Source organism: Channa argus, chromosome 15 (genome assembly GCF_033026475.1).
Source record: "Channa argus isolate prfri chromosome 15, Channa argus male v1.0, whole genome shotgun sequence".
NCBI classification, from domain to species: domain Eukaryota; kingdom Metazoa; phylum Chordata; class Actinopteri; order Anabantiformes; family Channidae; genus Channa; species Channa argus.
The window spans coordinates 12,602,877-12,625,468 of record NC_090211.1 but is presented as its reverse complement, the minus strand read 5'-3'; the positions used below and the strand labels follow the sequence as shown (position 1 = coordinate 12,625,468).

The 22,592-nt window shown below is 39.6% G+C and overlaps 2 protein-coding genes across 2 annotated transcripts; both read left to right on the top strand.

Moving 5' to 3' along the window:
* The first annotated feature begins 2,620 nt into the window (after positions 1–2,620).
* Positions 2,621–4,137, top strand: LOC137099342 (inward rectifier potassium channel 16-like). Its single transcript, XM_067476062.1, has one exon. It carries the CDS (start codon positions 2,621–2,623, stop codon positions 3,767–3,769), a length of 1,149 nt encoding a protein of 382 aa, XP_067332163.1. The 3' UTR covers positions 3,770–4,137.
* A 21-nt stretch (positions 4,138–4,158) lies between these two features.
* LOC137099341 (inward rectifier potassium channel 2-like) lies at positions 4,159–9,242 on the top strand. The gene is made up of 2 exons (XM_067476061.1): positions 4,159–4,609; positions 6,639–9,242. The coding sequence occupies exon 2, from the start codon at positions 6,885–6,887 to the stop codon at positions 8,199–8,201; it is 1,317 nt and encodes a 438-aa protein (XP_067332162.1). The 5' UTR covers positions 4,159–4,609; positions 6,639–6,884; the 3' UTR covers positions 8,202–9,242.
* The last annotated feature ends 13,350 nt before the right edge of the window (positions 9,243–22,592 follow it).

Sequence of the window (22,592 nt, the reverse complement as noted above, 5' to 3'; positions counted from 1 at the left end):
TAAAAGATTAAATATACAAAATATAATAATTATGTAGGAAAGAAATAATAAAAGAGAAATAGGTGAATAAAATACTTTTAATGTTTAAAGAACAGCTAAAATAGTCACAATCCTTTAGAAATAGAACAAGTAGATCATAACGCCATAGCTGTCTCAGAAGCTGAAAGTTGTAATTCATGCGCTGCAGGCTGGGGAGGTCCTCAGTGACCTTTTTCCTACACCTGATTCTCCTAAAACCTCTTCTTATGCTTTTCCAGGGACTCAGTGGTTGTTCTGTAGAAACCAGGTTGCAACAGTTTTAAACCTGTGAGTATACAGATTATGATTCATGTATTCACTTGCTTATCAAGTAGATTAAATAGATGTTTACTTGGTGCAGAAATGTTCTATTTCTCTGTGCACTAGTCCTTTTTACTAAATACCATTACAACTTGTGAAGCATTTTTCCTACTATAACAGGTAATGAATATAAAAATAGTAATTGGACATTGTTTAAATTTGCCTTCAGTCATTTAAACTCCAGTTTTGCTTTCCTTTAAAAAATATTTTGCTTCAATATGTCTCAAGCATGAAGGTGCAAATTTCCACAATGATATTTTTAGTTTGAGTATATTGGTCATGGTCAAATTCTGTTCACCCACCAACAGGATCACATTGGATCTACAGCTGAACATCAGTGTGACTGACATTTATCTGACAGGGACTGTGTTTTATAGTCTTCACTTGTCACTAATTCACAAACCCCCGAATTGTTAAGGTAGACAGTTAAACATAAAACAATAAGGAGGCTGAGATAAAACACTATCTGACCGCAAGGAAGGAGATACAGTAGCTTTACAGGTGTATCGATCTGAGATTATGTTTGCTTAGCCTCTGCGGAGGAACACAACCTTGAGGACGTGTCTTTCACTTCAACACCTTAATAAGCTGTCAGATAAACATGTCCTGCCTTTGGTTTACTTTATGGTCTCCTGAAACGGAGGTGGTGTGGTTAAAGTTTGACATCTGTGGTAACGTTTTGGAGTTGAATGCTCTTAGAGGTGGTTGGAGGATAATAATTCACCTTGATAAAGACAAAAATAGCTTAATAACTGCACTGCAGTGAGGCCAAAGTTTTACCTAATTAGCTGGGACATACTTTGCTGGGACTTAGAGTAGAGATACTTATTATATTAAGTTGAGTAAATAACTTTGTCTATTCATATTTACTTGGAATAACAACAGTTACAACAATTTATAGGATACTAAGAAAAGGATACTTGAGGATACTTTGGATTTCTCCTAAATTAATCATTTTGGACTAATGTCAAAAGCCTTCTGTTTGTCCTCTGCTTCCCTATCATTGTTCTGGGTCACATCTGGAAGGCAACAGACTCTGCCAAAACTCAAAACTAAAGAGATAAGCCCAAATGATTAAAAAGAGGTCCTTACCCCAGTGGGAGATGACTCTCTTTGCCCAAAGCTGTGGTTAATCTGGTCAGATGGTTGAGCCAAATCTTTTATATATCATCCTGGACTGAGATCAAGACCTAAAACCTGAACAATCCAAGGCCGAAGGATTTCGTTTGTTTCTTTTTGTCAGTCTGCAAACATGTAACAGGGGTAATTTTGGGGAACGGGTCACTAAAGCTGCAGTGCTGCATCATGTGTCATATGCACAAATTAACTACTAAGCTCAACAACACCTACAACCTTTTTCCTTGTACCAGGAAGATTCTTACCCATTAGTTTGTAAACAAAATTCAATTTAACCTATTAAACTTCAATCCGAATGAAAATCATCTCAAGGCACTTTACAGAAATGTCATGAGGTAGAAGTTTAGAGACAAACAGTTTCCATTGAGCAGCATGTTTAAAGTAAAAGACAAATAAGACAATTCAAAGTATGTGTACAGTGGTGTGAAATACACAAACTACAACTTATTTCCTCTTAAAAAAATCACAAGAATTTCCACTGAAAAATAGGAAGTGACATGATGATACAGTAAGTGCAAGCTGAGTAGGTCTAAAAGACACGGAGCATTGAGTGGGAAAAAACGCTTAAAAACAGAGCTTAATTTGGGTGAAAGGAAAATATATTATTGTGTGTTTAGTTGGCAAATACATTTTAGTCTGTGTTTATAGTTTCCATAACTGTGTTTATGATTCCTACCAGAAGTGAAAATAACTGAAACTTCTACATCCACTGAAAGAGTTCAATAGTTGTCATTAATATTGTTGAAGTATTTTTATTCTACCAAGCTGGGGTCTACATTATAGCCAAAAAACGAGCTTTTAGAACAGATTATTTGCACAATGTCCTGACCATAATGGCAACTCTGGTAAATAATCAACCAGTCAGAAACTTGTGCTCTTGAAGTACATTTTTCACACCCACAGCTGTTCACTGCTCAAACCATTTGCTTCTGATAGCCAGAGGTACTAAGTGACCTACGCTGCTTGCTGAAACATGAAGGATCCAGCCTCATGTACTGTGATGAGTGAAAAGCGGCCCCATTCTACCCATGATGCACCGTCTCCGTCGTTATTCCTCTGCAAAATGAAAAAAATACAATGCAGTTCAAGCTTATGCACATTTTCCAACTCAACTGTTTTTTTTTTTCCTATAGGAAATATCAAAATGAGCACAGACAGGAATGAGCAGGTTGTCATTGATACCTACTACACTACAATCCACACACTGGGAAGACAAAATGGAAGCAATCGGCTACGCTACATGCAGAAAGACGGTCACTTTCCTGTGGTTTTCCAGAAGGCCCCAGGAGAGTGGAGTCCATATCTGATGGATATCTTCACCTCTCTTGTGGAGATCCGCTGGAGGGTGATGCTTCTCGCCTTTTCCCTCTCTTACATCCTGTCTTGGCTCTTTTTCGCCCTCTGGTATTGGTTAATTGCATATGTACATGGAGATGTTGAAAATGTAGATACCAAACCTTGTGTGGACAATGTACGTGGCTTCACTGGAGCCTTCATGTTCTCGGTGGAGACCCAGTCAACTATTGGCTATGGCTTCAGGGGGACAACTGAGAACTGTATGGTGGCTATTATTATTGTGACAGTTCAAGACATCTTTAGCTGTTTCCTTGACACTATCGTCATTGGTATTGTTCTCGCTAAAATGGCATCTGCACGTAAGAGAGCTCAGACGGTGGGTTTCAGCAAGTGTGCAGTAATCAACTTGCAAGATGGAGTTCTCTGTCTGTCATGGCGCCTTGGGGACTTTAGAGGTAATCACATCCTAGAAGGGGTTGCCAGGGCCCAGTTAGTCCAGTTTGTAAAACAACCACTGGGCTCTATTGTTATGTCATACAAGGACCTAAAAATCCAGATCCCGGACATTGTCCTTGCCACACCAGTCACTATTATTCACAAGCTGGAGCCTAGCAGTCCCCTTTACAGTCTGAAGCCTGACAACCTGCAGGGGGCCAACTTTGAGCTGGTGGTGTCTTTCACCTACACTGGAGACTCCACAGGTATGCTCCACCAGACACGTACCTCCTACACACCAGGAGACATCCGCTGGGCTCAGCGCTTCCAGGACATGTTGAAACTGGGGAAGAAACACTACAAGGTGGACTACGCTCTGTTCAATGAGACCACGTGGGTGCCAGTGCCCCTGCTCAGTGCAGAGGAGTACGACAGAAGGAGACGTCCTGTAGAGGGCAGTCAGTCCCTTAGTCAACTCTTACCACCAGTCAAGAGAAAGGGACACACTTACCAGGTGGCCATTGACGTCAATGATGAAGTGATGCAGCAAACCTATTTATAATATAAACATAGAAATACATCAAGACTGGTGGACAGCTTTTAGGACACTGTGATAGAATGTGCTATTGTAAATACATTTATCCGTGACATAGTGTTTTATGCAATAATTTATTAAAATATAGAGTCACTGTTTAAATTGACTAGAAAAATAACTGTTCACATCGAGGTCTTTTTTTCCTCACATGGATTTTACCACACATTATGTGACGCCAAGTCCTCTGTGTTTGTTTCCTTTGCAGCTCAACACCGCCACCGTGTGTTCTCTGAATATAACCAATGTCAATTTAGCAGTGATGATTATTTTTGGGAAAGTCACACATATATCATAAAATAGGTCTAGTGCACACGACCCAGTGTAATTTTTTTGACTACTAAGTAGAAAATGCCAAATGTTTCATCTAGTGGCACATACATTCCAATTAAAATAAATTCATTTCTGCAGTTTGACTGACAGCATAGATCACATACCGTTGCACTCAAATTGATAGATCTTTCCAGTGTAAAAGTCGAGTTTTGAGCGCCCATTTGATAAATAGGGGGTCTGATTTCCCTCGGTTCCCACTCCGACAGATAACATAAAAACCTCCATGTGGTCTCAGACCGTTAAACAGGCGCTGCAGCTTTTCATTGGTCATTGCTGCGACATGGGCGGGGAGAGGCACGAGTATTTTTAAAGTCTGTCTTTGCAACGACAAATATCTTCTTCGGTGTTGCTGGGGAGGGTGATGGAAGAAACCGCAGGATCAGACGACAGAATAAGTTAAAGCAATAAAAGTGTGGAAGTGCGCATATCTTGCCCATATGGGACTTACTGCAACAGGAAAACTGCAAGGACCAACAGGTAGGTGAAACTGCGTTTATGGATTTTTTTCATTAGGGATATGGCTTAGGAAATGTGAAGTCTCCGTGCAAAATGCAAAAACTGCATGGTTTGATTACCCGTAAGTAAATGTATTTAAATTATGAAATTCGCTCTTCATATTCTATAATGTTCCATTTTAATTAATGTAGTTTATATATTATTATTATTGTTATTATTACCCCATTAGAAAATACTCAGTGTGGAAGATCTGAATTACTCCTGCCTTTATTTTGAAGTAACTCTGTGCATAAGCAAAATGTTGTAACATTTAGCTAAAGCCTGTAAAATAACAAAAATAAAGTAGACATTGATAAAATGAATGCACATTTTGTGACGTTATTCCAAAAAACTGTCATAAAACAACAGATGCTGCCAGAGCTAATAAAAAAATATGTGTTGAATGACTGACTGTAGTTATTGATTTGTGTCATAAAAAAATAGAGCAGCTTTATGTAACCAAGTTTCCATCTGCCTCAGCTGTTGAGTCTAATTGAGAACAAATGCAAAACAACTTCTGAGCATCTTGCACTGCCACCCTGTACCAACCTGAAGCAATGAAGTCTAAGTGATGTGTTATAGTGAACAGAAAAAAGCCCAATTGAATGCAATTGATGCAATGACAGGAAGGAAAATTGAGAGATCACAGTTTGTCTTGTGTTCAGGATCAGTGTATTAATATCACAAAGATTTACATTTGCACTGCAGGTCACATGTGTGCAGTAAAGTGTAGTTTAGTGTAGTATTGCTCAAATGCATCTTATTGTGTTTCTGTTGGAGGCACAGCTGTCCTCTTCATATTCACTCCTCTTGTGTGGATATATACATATATCAGAGACAAATGCAGCACTTTCAGAACTATATAATATCACAGCATTGGTCAGCATGCTTTGAGTTGTCAATGAATGCAGCTTCATATTGCCAATAGTGTGTGTGACTGCTCGATTCAACAGTGACATCATTTGTCATGAACAAAGCATGCAGGGGGATTTAGGACCACGTCCCACACATCTTATCCCATATAACTTTTGATGACTTTAAAAATGGCCTGTGCTATCTACAAGCTGTTGTTTTTCATGTGTGTGTACAAGAATAAGCTAAAAAAGATGAGTGGATACATTTATGCTGATCATTTATGTATTTATATATTTATATTCTGAACTTTACCACATTCATTCAATTATTCGTATATTAGACTTTGACACAATAGTGACAGGCAGATGCAACAGTTTCAAATGTGGAGCTGATGAGTTGTTTTGGCACTGGCAGAGCATGTCTGGCTGATCATGGCCTTTCGTAGCCTGTGGTGTTGTATTTTAATGGACCTTTCAGGACACACACGCCAAGTCAATAGCTTTTCTAATTTAGCTGTCCTTGTTGCTCTATTACATATGATGCAAGGTTACTGTTGCTTTCGGAGAAAGGGTCCAGTCCTCTCCGAAAAGCATCCGAAAAAGTCATTAATTCTGGTGCAGTCATGTAACCAGCAGCTATGATTTAGTTTTGGCAGTGGGTTTTCATGTTTAATTGTGAGCGGGAACTTTCATTGAATGCAATAATTAATGAACGTTTTAAAAGCGACATCTCCTAATTTTATGCAATGCATTCTCACTTACGTCAGTGAAGGGAGACATATCTGCATACAGTTGCTTCTATTACGGTATCTTTGTTCCATTGACTGAACTTGATCTGTAATTTGACTCAGCTCCACGTCGACTGACCTCCCTAATTAATACCCACAATAAACAGAGGAAGCATCCTTTCTCTTTGTCAGCTATTCAATTACTATGATCATTACACTGAATATTTTGAATCTCATGCAGTCTCTGTACCTCCTGATTGCACTGCATATACTTTTTGATCATTGTCAGTGTATTCTATAATAATGCTACTAACTTTTACTTGAGTGTACAAGTCAAGTGAATAAAAGGTAGCCACACACTCACACACACTGAACATTGATTCCTGCCAATTATGTTAAAGTTCTTTTTTCTCTCTTTAATTTCCACAGCCCACTTCACTGATGAAGTCCCAAGCTGCCATCCGGGAGGAGTGACCGATCCTCACCAAAGGTGCACAGCCTCTCTGCAGAAGCACAGTCCCAGTTCCCCTGTTCCTTGCAGGATCTTGTCCTGTTGTTAAGATTTTCCCTCGAGCGTGTCCCCGGGATCATTCAAAACTGTTTCTCCAACGCTTCTACCAAAAACTTAGACTGTTTTCCAAAGCAGACTCGGCCCAGCTCTCCCAGGCGGAAGCGATGGGGAGTGTGCGAAGCCACCGCTACAGCATTGTGTCCTCTGAGGAAGATGGCATGAAGCTGGCTGCCATCGCCATCCCAAATGGCTTTGGAAATGGCAATGTCAACAAGAAGCATACAGAGCACCACCGTCAGAGCCGCTTTGTCAGCAAGGATGGCCATTGTAACGTGCAGTTTATCAATATGCGCGAGAAAGGCCAGCGGTACCTGGCAGATATCTTCACCACCTGTGTGGACATCCGCTGGCGCTGGATGCTGCTCATATTCTGTCTGTCTTTCCTGCTGTCGTGGTTGTTTTTTGGCTTCATCTTCTGGATAGTGGCCCTGTCTTACGGGGATTTGGAGAGTGAGACTCAAATATGTGTTTCCAATGTGGACAGTTTCACTGCTGCTTTCTTGTTCTCAGTGGAGACCCAAACCACAATTGGATATGGTTACCGCTATGTGACAGAGGAGTGCCCCGTTGCTGTTTTCATGGTCGTTTTCCAAAGCATTGTGGGCTGCATCATTGATGCTTTCATCATTGGTGCTGTCATGGCCAAGATGGCCAAGCCCAAAAAGAGGAATGAGACACTGGTGTTCAGCCATTATGCTGCAGTGGCCATGAGGGATGGTAAACTTTGCCTCATGTGGCGGGTGGGAAACCTGAGGAAGAGTCATCTGGTAGAGGCCCATGTCAGGGCTCAGCTCCTCAAGTCCCGCACCACTGCAGAGGGGGAGTTCATTCCTCTGGATCAGGTTGACATCGACGTGGGATTTGACAGCGGTGTTGACAGAATCTTTCTTGTGTCACCAATTACAATTGTGCATGAGATTGATGAGGACAGTCCATTCTACGAGATGAGCAAACAGGACTTGGAGACGTCAGAGTTTGAGATCGTTGTGATTCTGGAGGGCATGGTTGAGGCTACAGCCATGACTACTCAGTGTCGTAGCTCGTATGTGGCCAGTGAGATCCTCTGGGGCCACCGCTTTGAGCCCGTGCTCTTTGAAGAAAAGAACTATTACAAAGTTGACTACTCTCGCTTTGACAACACCTATGAGGTGCCCAGCACACCAAACTGTAGTGCCAGGGAACTAGCTGAGAAGAAATCAAATGCCTCCAGCTCAAGGAACTCTTTTTGTTACGAGAATGAAGTGGCCCTTGAAAAAGTCGAAATGGAGGAGGAGTTCGAAGAGGAGGATAGCAGGCAGATGAATGCTATTGAACCAGGTGCACTTGAGGACCCAATCGCAGATGTGGTTTTAAACTCTGAGTGCAATCTGGACTCTTTCCCTTCAGAATCAAGACCTTTGACGGCTGAATCAGAAATATGAGTGCAGGGATTAAAAAAAAAATCTTTAGTCCTTGTTGCTGTCATTAATGCAAAACAAGACTGTGATTTATGGAGGAAAACCTCTATGCAGAAGCTCACGCACAAGACACCAAGGCAATACAAACATGTTGTATTGTTCATGATAAAAGCAGTGCTGGTTTCATGCAGCTACAGTGATGAAATAGGATACATATTGTCACTTAAACACTGTGCATACTGCCCTTACAGTATATATTTATTAAAAAAGAAATCAGAAGTTTGAGTATTTGTTTTTAAATGCCAACCGTATGTGTATACATTTATAACTTAGCTTTTCACTTCCACAACATTTTGACAAGTTGCACTTGGCAGGTTGAACCACCTGAAAAGAAAAGGCTACTGTTTGTGAATGAGCTGGTCTCTTAGCAAAGTATATTTATGGTCTTCATAGATGTGTGGTTTTCGTGGTGTGTTCTCATGGCATGAGGCCGTTGAGATATTTTAAGATATGAGTACATTTCTCAATCAATGCCGATCCTGCCTCAGAGTAGCATCTTTTGCAACGTGCACCTTAATAAAAGTCCTAGGTGGAGGGACTCAGGAGGTTTGACTTTGACTGAGCACACGCTGCATTAGATGTCACAAGAGGAAAAAGCATTCAGGGGTGATTTATTGTGCAGTATACTGCCACTTTTTTCAGGTCATGTTCATGTTCTAATGTGCAATACAGTTCAGCGGTAGTGACACAAAGCTCGACCCTGAGCCAAGGTTATGAATGTTGATAAGTGCTGCTAAGTTTTGTGTTTAGGAGCCAAAATGTATTATTTGTCTTTTATAGTATCCATGTTAAAGATGCTGATGTAGCCTGTAATGTGGTTTTTAGATGTAGAAAAGCATGATCATGTCAGTGTGTTTTCTTCCAAAGCTTTAGTGCACTTTCTTCCTCACCAGAGAATTTCCCCACAGCAACAACAGAAACAGTTTCCAAGGCCAATGTGTACACACACACACACACACACACACACACACACACACACACACACACACACACACATATATATATATATATATATATATATATATATATATATATATATATATATATATATATATATATATATACACACACACACACACACACACACACATAACAGATCTGGAGTGAGTAACTCATCAACAACTGTAACTCATCTATTAGTTGTTGATTTGAAACCAGGTCTTTTCCTCATCTAACAATGTTTGAAATATTTCATTATTTGAGATAATTTTATTGCTGTCTTGTTTATATTGGCATCACATTCATGCATAATTTGGGTGCATCTTAGGTAAACCTGCTTCACCACTGTGGGTCTTATCATTTCTGAATGGACCCTTGCTTTGTCTTGTTACAGATCAGGTCTGCTAAGTAACACTTCAGTACAACAATCACAAATCCTGAATGTAGGTAGCACAGTTGACTTCAGTCTTATATAAGATTGCGCTTTATTTGTTTTAAACTACTACGTTGGATTTCTACTTTGATACAATCATGCTTGGATAATGTCAGTGGAATCCATTGCACAGTATAGGAAAGGAAATCTATTAAAACACTTTATCTATTCTCGTTCTGACACTTCTCCTGTCTTCGGTCTTTATTTTTCTACCAGTATCTTCCTACACTCTTGCATAAACCAGAGACTGTACAGATTTTTTTTATCTTTTATAAATTATAATACAAATAATGTATACTGATATTGCAGTTGTTGCATACTGTTTGTTCTTGTTTTTCAATAAACTTTAAAAAAAATCTCTGTGAAGTTGATTACAGATGATATCCTGTGTAACCTTCTATATATGGGCTGTGCTTTGCATGTGCAGTATATAGAGCTAGAATTTTCCAAGTATTTGCATTTTGACCCAAAATGTGTGACATCTGGAGCTGGTGCGCAGAGGTTTGCCTGACTGTTTTAGCAGTAGACACACATGCTGCTCCTCTAATTTGGAGCTGTGGCCCAAATTCCATGCTGCTAGCTGTCAGAGCTCACACCATCATTTACTATAATTCACCAAACTGACTCACTCCAGATCTGTGAAAGTCCTCAGAGACCCCATGCTATATCAGTCGGCTCCGCTGGAAGTCATTTTCAATGACAGCAATGGAAAGAATGTCTCATTCTATTTTCCCAATCTCTTTCAGTAAACTGTGGAAAATAAGTGTGTTCTGCTCTACAGAGTGTCTTGAAAAATGGTGTCAAAGTGAAGAGGTAGATGGAGTATATTATTTTAAAACCCCAAACACAAAAAATGTGAATAATCCTAATCCTGTCCTTATTACCTATTTTTATCCAATTGTTCTCACTTGTTTCCGACAGTTCTATTAGAAATTCAGATGTTAATTTGTCTTCTACGACATGGACATACGGATTACATAACAAACCAGCACTCCACAGAGTGGATGTAGCCTTTGTTTGACCACCCACCAGTGCCTCTAATCCATTGTAAATATGCATAAAACACTATTAAGTAATAGACGTGATCAATATGGTTTCACTACACATGCAACAGTGTGTGCGGTATGACACATCTGTCAGCATATTTAGTTAGTTTCCATCCACAGCTGCATTCTGCCAGCATGAGACGTAGTTGATCTATTGATCAAACATGTCTGCAGGGAGGCAGCGAGCTGGTTTGATTTGGTTCTACATGGGAAGTTGGTGCTGCCTTTGGGCTTTTTCCACATTAAACAATGAAATTTCTCATTCTCATTAAATGTGTTTCTCATTGCCTTTATAGGAAGAAAGCTCACTAACTTTTACTGATTTCAGACACCTCTGAATCCTGAAGTGATGTGTTCAATTATGCATTTGTTTTTCTTAAAATATCTTCATCTCAGCACTAGCTCCTGCACCCTGTGCAAATGCATTCAACTTAACAGCATGATGACGGCTCAGTTCAGGCTGGATGCACTGTTTGAAAGAAATTCACAAACAGACATTGGCGGTAGAACCCTGGTCAATGTGGATGATGACATCTCCCTGGCAAATTTCCAGAGCAGGATTGACCTGGTGATGTGGATGGACATAAACATAAAGAGCTCACCAATAGTTAAAAGCAAAAAAATGATTCATAATAGTGGATTTATCAATTTTATGTTAAATAAGTTGTTTTGGGGAAAGAAAATGGATGCGTGGGCAGGTCGATAAACTCCATGCTCCATACCTCAACATGACCTGATAAAACATAAAGATTTGACTAGAGGAGGTGTACTGAAGCATTTATCTCCCTGTTATGCCTTCACTGAGCTCAGCAACACCCCTGGATCATCTCAGTGCCTGTCACCTCGAGAAATTTTACACAGATAAATTTAGAGGTTGTTGAAATTACAGACATATTTATTGCTGGGTAGGAAGTGTGTGCAGTATTTCCTGATCATTTTTAGGAAGGGTATTAAAACAGAAAAATGACCGGACTCTAGTCTCATGTGGGCCATGCACTGCCAATTTATAACTGTGTATGTTTGGCCTAAATTCATGTCTTCTGTGTCCTGCTGAGGTAATCAGGCATCACGGACATTAATACTGTACATGTAATTAAAAGCAGGTTGGGGTGGGATAGGAGTGGGTGTCGTCTTCACTGTGAGTGTGGAGAAAGTGACCTGTGCTGACCTGTTGTAGGCAAATCCACAAAAGAACAGTTTAAAAAATCTGAAACTCCATTCACCCAGTGATTGTCTGAGGACAAACTCAGACATCTAGTTCATGGGGATATCGAGTAGAGGTAAGTCTTAGTCAGCTGAACTGATGCAATACTTACCAGTAAAATAAAGCTTTAGCACTTGATGTTCACAAATTGTAACCATTCAGTCAAAATGACTTATTGCCAAAACAAGTCTGGAAGTGGGACAGAATTTGCAAATGGCAAACTTTTCTCTCCCAGCACAAGTCTGAGGGATGATCTTGATGGTGCCTTTGACTTTGGTTTTGACAACCATATAACTCACGCAACATGTTCATGGTAGGGCTGTAATTAACAGCCTGCTCAAACATGTGTTGTAATAAGGAAAGGTCACATTGGCCGGGAATGCCGTAGCAGAGTAGTCTCACTTAAACCACAACTTGCTTGGGTCTTCCTGAATGCAGTAAAAGTATAATTTTAAATTATTGATATCAATAGCTTGGCCATTGTTTACAGTCTTGGGTGGGTTTGCTGTCAGCCATTCAGTTAATGCTATACACAAACATGAAGTTCACAGTAATTTACATGGTCATGAGATATTGTTGTAATATTGTTAATCATTTATTATTGCAAACTCTTGCAAACAATTATTATTATTATTATTGGTGTTGTTAATAATGTTAAAGGTCTTTAAGATAGACTAATAAAATGCCCAAATACTGAGCTTTGTGAGATAGTTTAGACAAACAGGACCAGAGAGTCGGATCACAGATAAATGTGTTTCACCAAATAGTCAAGAGCGGAAACTTGTCAAAAGCTTCTCCGCCATTGTGTTTGGGTGTGAATGAGATTTCTGAAATCTTTCTTCCCATCATAAAAGAATATACCAACTCCTTTTGTGCCAAATGATTGATTGGTTGAATGATTGGCAATTGAGACAAGCAATATATTTTTTAACAAAAGAAGGCCTACATAATAAGCCAGAAACTTAAAGGTTACATGTAGAGTACCCACACAATGTGGACAAATTGAGTTAGACTCTAGAGTTTTGTGTGTGATTACATTTTGCCAATAAAAACTGGGAAAAGATTTGCTACTTTCCACTTGTGTTAGTTGTCAACTGCAACTGCATTGTGTTAGAAAGGGCAATCCAGATATGCACGTTCCTTACAACACTTTTGGATTTGCAGTTTAATTGTAAAAAAAAATAATTTGCAGGAGACAGGATTGCACATAAACCCAAACCCATTCATGCACTCACACCTGCTCACATTCGTTTTGGCTCTGTCTTTGACAGCTGAATGTCTCATGACAACCAGGAGTGCAGAATAGCAGAATCCAGCAGGTACAATATATTGGATAGGATTCAGGCTTTTTCCATGCCCTGAGTTGGCTGAAAGACAATATGTATATTTATTCATAGAGGGTGTGTCTGGTTACTCAAGTAGCAACAAAAAGGCATTTTGCACATAGCAGCTTGCATTATCTGTGCACTGTGTGCTGGCTTTACTGTTTTGCTTTTCATTTTCTTTTTCAAGCTAATAGATCTACATTTTATTGTCTGAAATTAGTTTTTCTTTACATTGTCACTAGGCCAAAATGTATTAGCCATCGTAGCTGGTTGTGTATTTATCATGCTGACCTTTGTCCTTCTAGCTCTGGCTTCTCTGTCCTTGAAAAATACATCCACAGCCAGGAAACAAAAGCGATACCTACTATATTGCCATTGTTGGCTCTTGATCAGTAGCACCTTGAAATCAGAGGACTTGGCTTGTGTGGTGTTGCAATTTGTTGCCTATAATTGAGGTGTATCTGAAAGTGCACCACAACACTGAACACAAAGCCTCCCAGAACTCGGTCTGTTTTGCCTGACTCCACCTTAACAAGCTCTGATGGCAATGTGGACATGCCTGCAGAATTAGGTTAAAACTCCTTTGACAAAAAAAATAAAAAATAAAAAATGAAAGTGACAAAAATGGCTTAAAAGTGATATATCAGGGAAACAAACCACGGAAAAGCTATTTTTGACTGTAATTTCCTAAATGTCTCTATTTCACACGTCCATTCCTTTCTGATATTTGTGGTTTTCTCATTGTTCTGTCTGTCTGTGATTATCCCGATTATTGTGTCGTGGTCTTTGCCAAGTTTTAACTTTAAAACATTAAACTGCAGGTGAAGCCTAGAAGGTAATAGTAAAATGAAATAACAATATAAATAAAGTTTTGCAAGCAGATGGATGATTTCAAAGATGAAGAATTTAGGACGGGGGCTATTTGATAGGCCCTTGTTTATGAGCACAGCTGAGGAGACACAGATACCTTTGAACTGGAGCCAGCCCTTCAGTGATAAAGGTTACCAACAAACCGGTCTTGCCAGCCAGCCACTATGTTTATACACTGAGGACCACTGACTGCCACTGTAAATCCCACTGTTGATTCGAACCCTACAGTGTTGGCTAACACACTGACATTTTGTTGTTTTCCTATTTGCTTTCTTTAGGTCAGCTTGTATGTGCATGCTCTTTTCCAACAACATCATGCTTCACCACTTAGTTTGGATGCTGCAGTGATACTCATCATGGAGGAGGAGACTCATTCACTCTTCCTGCCCACATATTCCCAGCCTTCACTTGGCTCGTTTCTGTGACCTGCTCTTCTGCTGGCTCCATGTTCAAAGAAGCAAATGGCTCACTGTTGTAAATGTTGTAAACCTGTTTTTGTGAATGGGGGTAACATCTATCTATTTGTTTTATCGTATCAGTGTCAGCTAGAAGCTGATTTGCTAATGCAGGCTAAAGTTGAATTCGTACAGTGCCAGTGTTGACATATGAGTTCCCTCAGCTGGGATTTAAGATTCTCTTTTTCTGATGAAGTGCTATAGCACAACACAGGAGGGCCAGCTCCTCACAGCAAGACTCAGCATCCAGAATGCTTCTGAAGGACAAGGGACACACAGAGAGGGTGGTCTACAGCAACACTACTCATCGGTCACTTGCAGCCCTGGCATCTCTCCGCACGCAGTTTAACAGTTGTTCACACTTTGAATCATGTGATCCTAATGTCACCAATGATGGCCGGGTGGGACAAAAACACACATGTAGTCTGAACAACCCTCAAGGAGTTAACAACTTAACAACTCCAAAGAGGTTAGATAGCCTTTTGGATGAGAGGTGAAACGTCTTCAAGAACCTCGATCAAGTCCAGTTGCCACGATAGCAGATTTAGGATAAACAATAATGACTGACAACCCACACACATTTGAAAAACATGGGATAGCGCAGATTGTTTCTTCAGAGTCAACAACTTTTTTCATTAGTTGGCTGTAGAGTGTGACTTTGTTTCTCACAACATTTTAAATGAGCAATATCAAATCACTTCAGTGCCCTTTACGAACTGCTCACTTACAGCAACCCCTTTGAATCCCCAAGGTTTGGCATCCACATGTTCTTATGCTTTCCATTAACTTTCATATTTCATTTATTTTTTGTGAAAGTTATTGCTAAACTGACATTAGACAAATCTCTGATTTTACTCAAGAAGATTCGGTTTTAAAATTATTCAGCTTGGACTTGTGCTTTGTCATGATCAAAATTCTCATCAATACTCATCTTTTACATACTTTTATACAGAAAATGTTGCTCTGAGCACCCAGTTTTTCTGCACAGCTTGGATGCTGCATATCTCCATTAGGAAATTAGATCACATTGGATGTCTTTTAATGTCATGTAGAAATGGTGTCAAACCATGATAGTCATCTCCTACTGTACCTCTTAATAATGGAAGAGACAAAGAAAGTGAGAGTTACTGCAACACAAACAGAAAGACACACACATACACACACACACAAAATCGGGGCACAAGGCAAAGTGAATGTGATCATCCTCCTCCCCACTTTAGATTTAATTCTCACGGAACAAGATTAGAAGATCTAATCAATGATGACATTGAGCCTGGCAACCAGTGGAATGGGACACCAGGGAGGCCTAATCATCCCCACTACTCTTCCTTGCTTCAGCAAGGGAATCAAATCCCCTGTAGACAAAGCAGATGGTCGACATCATCTTCTCCCTTTTCTAGGTGGGATTATGTCCTCAGCTTCAGACCCCACAGGTGGATGTTTACTGCAACAGTGGAATTTCTGACATCTGGCTGTGTGCGGCTGAGGCTGAATGTCAGGCTACCTGAGACCAGGGACAGGCTAGGGTGTTAACCTGAAGCCACTGCAAATAAACTTCAAAACCACATACACAGGAAGCTGAAAGTGACAGAAAATGTTCATTTCTAAAGGAAGTATTACAAATCGGCAGAAAAAAAGCAAAAAAAAAAAAAAGCTTTTTTTAACTGCTAATAAACAGATACTCTAAAAAAATAAATAAATTCTTCATTCTGCACAGAATACAATGTCTCCCAATAAGAGGATTAGTCCTTACGTCACAGCACAATTTTCTCTGCTGTCCTGAGATTACAGAGATGGCTTATGCTTAGTTTAAGCAGGTCTGCCATAAGAAAAACAATGCAGCACAAGCTTGATGGAAGATGACATGTGATATCTCATTAGAAATAGCTCAAGGGAAAGAGAGTGCGGGTTTAAATAATGGTCAATTTTCTAGTAATCATAATCAAACACACTGGTTTAAGTCATATGGTATCAATATGAAACAATCTGATAGCTCAGAAATATAGAAATCAGTATGCAAGTAAGTAAGCAGCTATGGTGAAACAAGTGTAATGTTGAACAGCAAACATTGTATTTCTCCTTTTTCTCCAGCGTGGTCTAATTAATGTGATGCACAAGAACCACAAGTGTAATAAAAGCCATTTCTATTCTAGTAGAGCACTAACAACAGCCCAGGTTTTCCATATCCAGTGAGGAGAACAGGTAACAGGAGAGGAGCAGCATGCTACTTAAGAATATCTTTACACCAGTAAATGGGCTCAGTGTTACACCTGAGGGCTCAGGTAATCAATTTTGTGTTCTGATCTCTTGACTTTCTTTACTTGCAATGATAGATGAGCAACACAAGGACCTGCCAATTACAAGTCAAACTGCAGATTTTAAGAGTCTTGCCATGCTGTGGGTTTGTCTGAGCGTACGTGTGATGCTCGACTCTGCTTTTCCAACTTGTAAGATTAGTTTAAAAAGGAGACGCAACAAATATGACATCATCCCTTTCCCAGAAGCCAGGATTGTTTGTGTCATTTAAATACTGGCAGACTTGGAAATAATCTGGACAAAAGTGAATTAGTTTGCCAAGTTGGTTTTAACATTACGTCATCCCCATTCATGGGGGACATTTTTTTTTATTTTCTATTGCTATTTCAAAAAAATGAATTGGGCATATGGCATATAGGAAATAACTCCTCTCCGGTGAACCTTGTTAGGAGCAGGACCAGCTTTGTTCCTGCAGGTGAATTATGTTATTGGAAATAAAGACTTTCCACTTTTCCAGCATTAAATGTGATCCACAACATACTATACACCTGCCTTCATCTCGTGGACATGGTATAGACAACTTTAGAGAGCTTACACATCGTATGTTATTATGCCAGGGGTCCTTTCACATGTGCTGAAGCCTAAGTAAAAAATATTCTTAGTAGGACAACGTGATGCAGCCTCATGTTCGGCTCAGGGCTCGTCATATTCAGAAGACTACAGGAGGTTTATACATAAAATAGAATGTCAGGGATCTGCTTCTTTTTTTAGTCCTGGCTATTTTGCATTAACAAGCACAGACTTGCAGCAAGACAGCCTTGATGAGAAACATCTCTCTACACTAAGTGTCACTGGGGACGATGTTTCCATTAGAACAACTTGGCTCGAAACACACAGCTCTGCTACAGATAAACAACGTGGAATATAGAGCCACTGCTCCTTTTACTTTCCCTGTCAGCTGCTGCCAGCTTTAGCCCACACCATGAGAAACAAGGGGCAATGCAATGGACACCAAGAAAACACTCACTTAACGATGTCCCTCCAGTGTCAGGTGTGCAGAGGCTGGAGAAATATAATACAATATGCGATATGTCCTGAGGATGGAGTTTAGCTACAGGCAGTGAGTGCAGACCATGTATGTATTTTTCTGTGTTTTGGGGCCCATAAAGCTTGAGGACAATTTTATAAAATAAATATACCTACACTTTTTTAGACTTTCTAAATTATATAGGACCAAATAATAAAAACAAACAAGTTGAGGGGTTTGTGAAACAGAAATATTTATTCTCTGCTTTAAAGTCACTCATTTCCAGTGATTCTCCATTTAGGGCCAGTGTGTGTCACATGATCAAACTCAGAACTACAATACCAACTGTGGCCACTATGCTAAAGTTTTTTCACTGCCCAGCACTGATCCTGGGGGCTTGGAGCAGACCCATTGCCGTATTCAGATGCTAAAACTTCAGTTTTCGGGTTCCGTCAGTCCCAGACAGACAGTGGCCTTTCCGTTTAAAGTTTGCAGGTTCCCCATGTGCTTGCGTGGGTTTCCTCTGGGGACTCAGGTTTCCTTACGCAGTCCAAAGACATGTATGTTACTTTAATTTTTTAATTTTCAATTTTACATTTTTTTGTCCTTTCTGCTTTACCCGTAAGTTCAGGGTCGCCACAGCGGATGATTGTCTCCATGTTGATTTAGCACGTTTTTTTACGCCCTGACACAACCCTCCCCAGTTTCTACCGGGCTTGGACTGGCACTGCACAGCTGGGGAGGGGAATCGGCTTTTAGGGGTTCAGTGTCTTGCCCACTGAACCCCTAACAGCCAATTCCCCTCCCCAGCTGTTGCTTTAATCAGTGACTCTAAATTGCCTGTATGTGTGAATTTAAGTGTGAATGGTTGTCTGTCTGTGTATGTCTCTCTGTGTTGGCCCTGAGAAAGACTGATGACCCTACACAGGATATGCGGTTAGAGATATTATTATTACAACTACTATAACTACAACTACTTTCTCCCTAATAATGGTCCAGGAACTAGTCAAGAGATTTTAAAGTTCATTCTGCAGGGAATTTGTCACTGTTTATTCATGTTCTTTGAGAATGTTCAAGCAGGTTGTGTGGTAGTCTGATCAATGTACAGTCTCTGCTCATTTACCCCAATGCCTACGACAATCCAACTTGTTGATCAATAGATGTTTGTCAGTAAGGCTTGAGGTCATCAGTGGAAACATGCAAACACATTTATGTAATCATGCAAATGAGAGATGTCAGCTCTCTTAGTCTCGGAATAAAATAGGTAAAAATCAAATTCCAGTGTGTATGGAAAATAAATAAATAAATAACTTAAGTAGGCTTAAGTAAAATGAGACCAGATTTGTCTGACAATTCTGCCTTCCATTGTGGTTTGACAGGAGAGGGTTCCTTCCTTTGCTGCAGCTGTTGCACTTGTTGACATCAGCTTGCAGCACTTCTCCACTAGTGAATGCAGAGATATTACGTTACACTTTTTAAATAGAGCAAATGTTGAAAATCATGAAGTAAACACACGGCCTCCTTGTTCGGCCTTCAGTGTTTTGTAAAGAGTCATAAGTTTTAATGGCAAAGTGGCTTCTGCTACTCATTCACCTGTTTAGGCATTTTACTGAAGCCACGAATTGGCACAATAAGAGCTGTAACATGAGAGCTGAAATATGATTAACTGTGTTGTTCTCTGCAGGATTTGTATCTTCTGTGCTAATGTGATCAAATATGTTGTAATCTGTGTTTTATGATGAGTATTTAGCACAAATATTTGCTGTAACATGCTGATGTCTTCTCAGTCTCTCACACCCATCATCCTGAAACAGCTCGCTGAAACGAGGGCAGACAGATATCCTCTCAGGCTGTGCTTTGGCATTGTCATTATTGATGGATGCTTGCCACTGGTGTTTCAGAGTTTAATTACAGCATACTTTAATCCAGGCTTAACTATCAAATCTGTCCAGGTATCACCTTCAACTAAAGAGAGAAGAGTGTCCACAAATCTGTCAAATGAAGCTGCTGTATTTGGTTGAATGAGTTACTGCAGGTCTATTTGCAGTATTATATTGTATTGAGTATTTTATGTAGTAACAATATAAATGAAAATCTGTTTGGATCAGTTTGATTCATTTACTTCTTTTATCACAGGGAGAACTACTGCTGGTTCTGCCATGTTACCAGTATCTGCCACGATCTCTACAAGTTTCTGACAAAATGTGTAAATAAGAAATATTTTAATTACATCAGATTTGTTGCCAAACTATTAAATGACAGATTTTTTTTCTACTGTATGAACCTTCAGAATCTTCATCCCATATGTGTTCGCACATGTAAGATGCCTACATAGCAGTGCAACAAATTCTTATCATGGGGAAGAATTATCATGATACAAAACATATCACAGGCCTCGTGAGAGTGACAGGGGCTGTGTTTCCAGTGAGTCCATTGTATTTGAGACTATGTTTGGACAGGGATGCTCTGAAACGAACAAGGTCAAGAAATCTCTCCTAAGCAGGTGCCATTCATGATCCTGTACTGGCCTGTACTTTTTCTTATTGCATATCAAATGCTTAATCCAGGTTTGGATTAAGCATTTGATATGCAATACTCTGACCTTGTATCGGATGCCATGTAAGAGCCAAGTCACGATGTAATCCTCATTGCCAACTGGGTTAAGAAATCTGGCAAACTAAAAAAACACAATGGCAGACATTCCCAAACCACCGGCCCTTTTTATTTTCAAATATTTTACCAACATGTAATTATGTAATTGCCTCATCCTGTACAAAACATTTTCTTTTCTTCAGGACACTTATTCGTGGACTACCGCCTGCTTTGTCACCCAATCCTTTGAGTACAGAGAGCACAGAACTCCCCTCAAGCGTTTTCACAGAAGGCAGGAAGTTTACGTCCAACATTGCAGAAGTACACTTAAGGTCACGCTAGTATAAGTATTATATCACTAGCACTGTATTAAAAGCTGCATACCTTTGAGCCTGCCCATTGTGTTGGAGAGCTTATTTGAGCTCTCTCGTCCATATAATCACCCAAGTTTCTGAGGGGGTCGCTAAACTAAAAAGCTACCATCAAGTAGTGAAAGGAATTACTGTGCATTATAAGTGCATTTACCCAAGTATTAAAATGTAAGTTTAATGTAAGCATTTTAATTGTATGCGATTTTATACTTTTACTCCCATGCATTCCTGGGGAAAACACTATTTTGATGTCCCCCATATTACCTGGGGAGATCCCACCCCAAATTGCAGTAATCACAATTTTACCATAAGGGGAGGCAGTGGTGCCAAGTCAATGGACAAACAAGCACTTAACATCTTGTGATAAAAGTTTAGACTGCTTAACCAATAAATGACCAGTTGCTCAGCTATGTCAATGAATTTACCCCCAGTTAAACATTTTCATGATGTTGTCTAAAATTACTATAAAAGAGAACATAATCTGTAATTTGGATAATAGTTAAGCAAATAAAATCATTTAGTTTTTTCTTTACAGCAGAAATTAAAGAAGGGCATTCACACAGTATATAACATTTTCATTTTTTGAATATCAAAATGCTCATGTCACTGCATGTGTGCAGGGATTAGACACACTCACATTTCTGCCAAAAGGCTGCTCATACCTTTTGTTTTCTTTGCCTAAAAAGGTAAAATTGACTGTCGTGATACTTTTTAGTATCATGACAAAAAGTCCCTATGTAGACTCCAACCCACCAACAGCAAGGCAGGGGAATCCTCAGAAGATGGCACAATGTCAACTTCACATTTTCCATAAGGGTTCATTTACAGTACAACAGTGTGCAGCATTGAAGGAGGATGTGCAGCGTCAGCCCACAACCTAATAACACATAGTTCTTTATAGGCTGTTTTACCACCGATTTCCCATTATGTGTGGATTTCTGTGTGTGTTTGACACTCTTGAGTTGATGGTTAATTTGCAGAACACTACTACAGGACACAGGCAGGTCAGGAGATCGTGAGATCTGGCATAAGTTTAAGGACATAATTGTGAAATGGAGTGGACATACTTGTACCATGTCTTGTCTGGCCTGCTTGTGTCCGTCTGTATGCCCCTTGGGACAATAGCCAACAGAGTTCCCAAACTTTCCCAAACTGCTTGACTACCTTCTCATAGATGGAGATGGTGCTGAAACCAAACGTAATGGTTCTCAACTAGCAGCTCTACAGGTTGAAAACACATGTAGCAAGTACACTAAGGCTACACACTTTCTTTTTTGATCACAGAAAAAAAAATATTGCTCAAACATACATAACAAAAAATCTGAATGTTGCATTGCTAATAATACTAATAATAAGGTCCAAGCAATCCTTTTATTTGTTCGCTATAAAGTAAAAGCCCTGTATTAATAATGTTGAATAAAAGTAAGTATCTGCAATTAACAATTAAGGACCACAGTATTAATTGCAGACCAGCGGCCCCTTGAAACACCATGCAATTATATTATTGAATCATTTCTGTTGCATTAATGAGTAAAGAGCATTTTACTGTTGATACTAGACTGTGGAGGTCATTATTAGTCATTTATTTTGTTATGTAATCTGCATTATATGAGCCCCTAATGTTTGGTATGTAAAGTCCAAGCTAAAAGTCATGTAAGTGAAAAGTATTCTTCTGCAATTTAAAGGAATGAAAGCAGCATCAAAAACAAAAATCGTTGTGAGGAATGTGTGTGTCAAGCATATACTTAATAAGATATACTTAGCAACACCTACATGGTTTTTCCTGACATTGTGTCATTTAGCAGAATTGGGTGACTATTCAGTTTCATTGCCACTT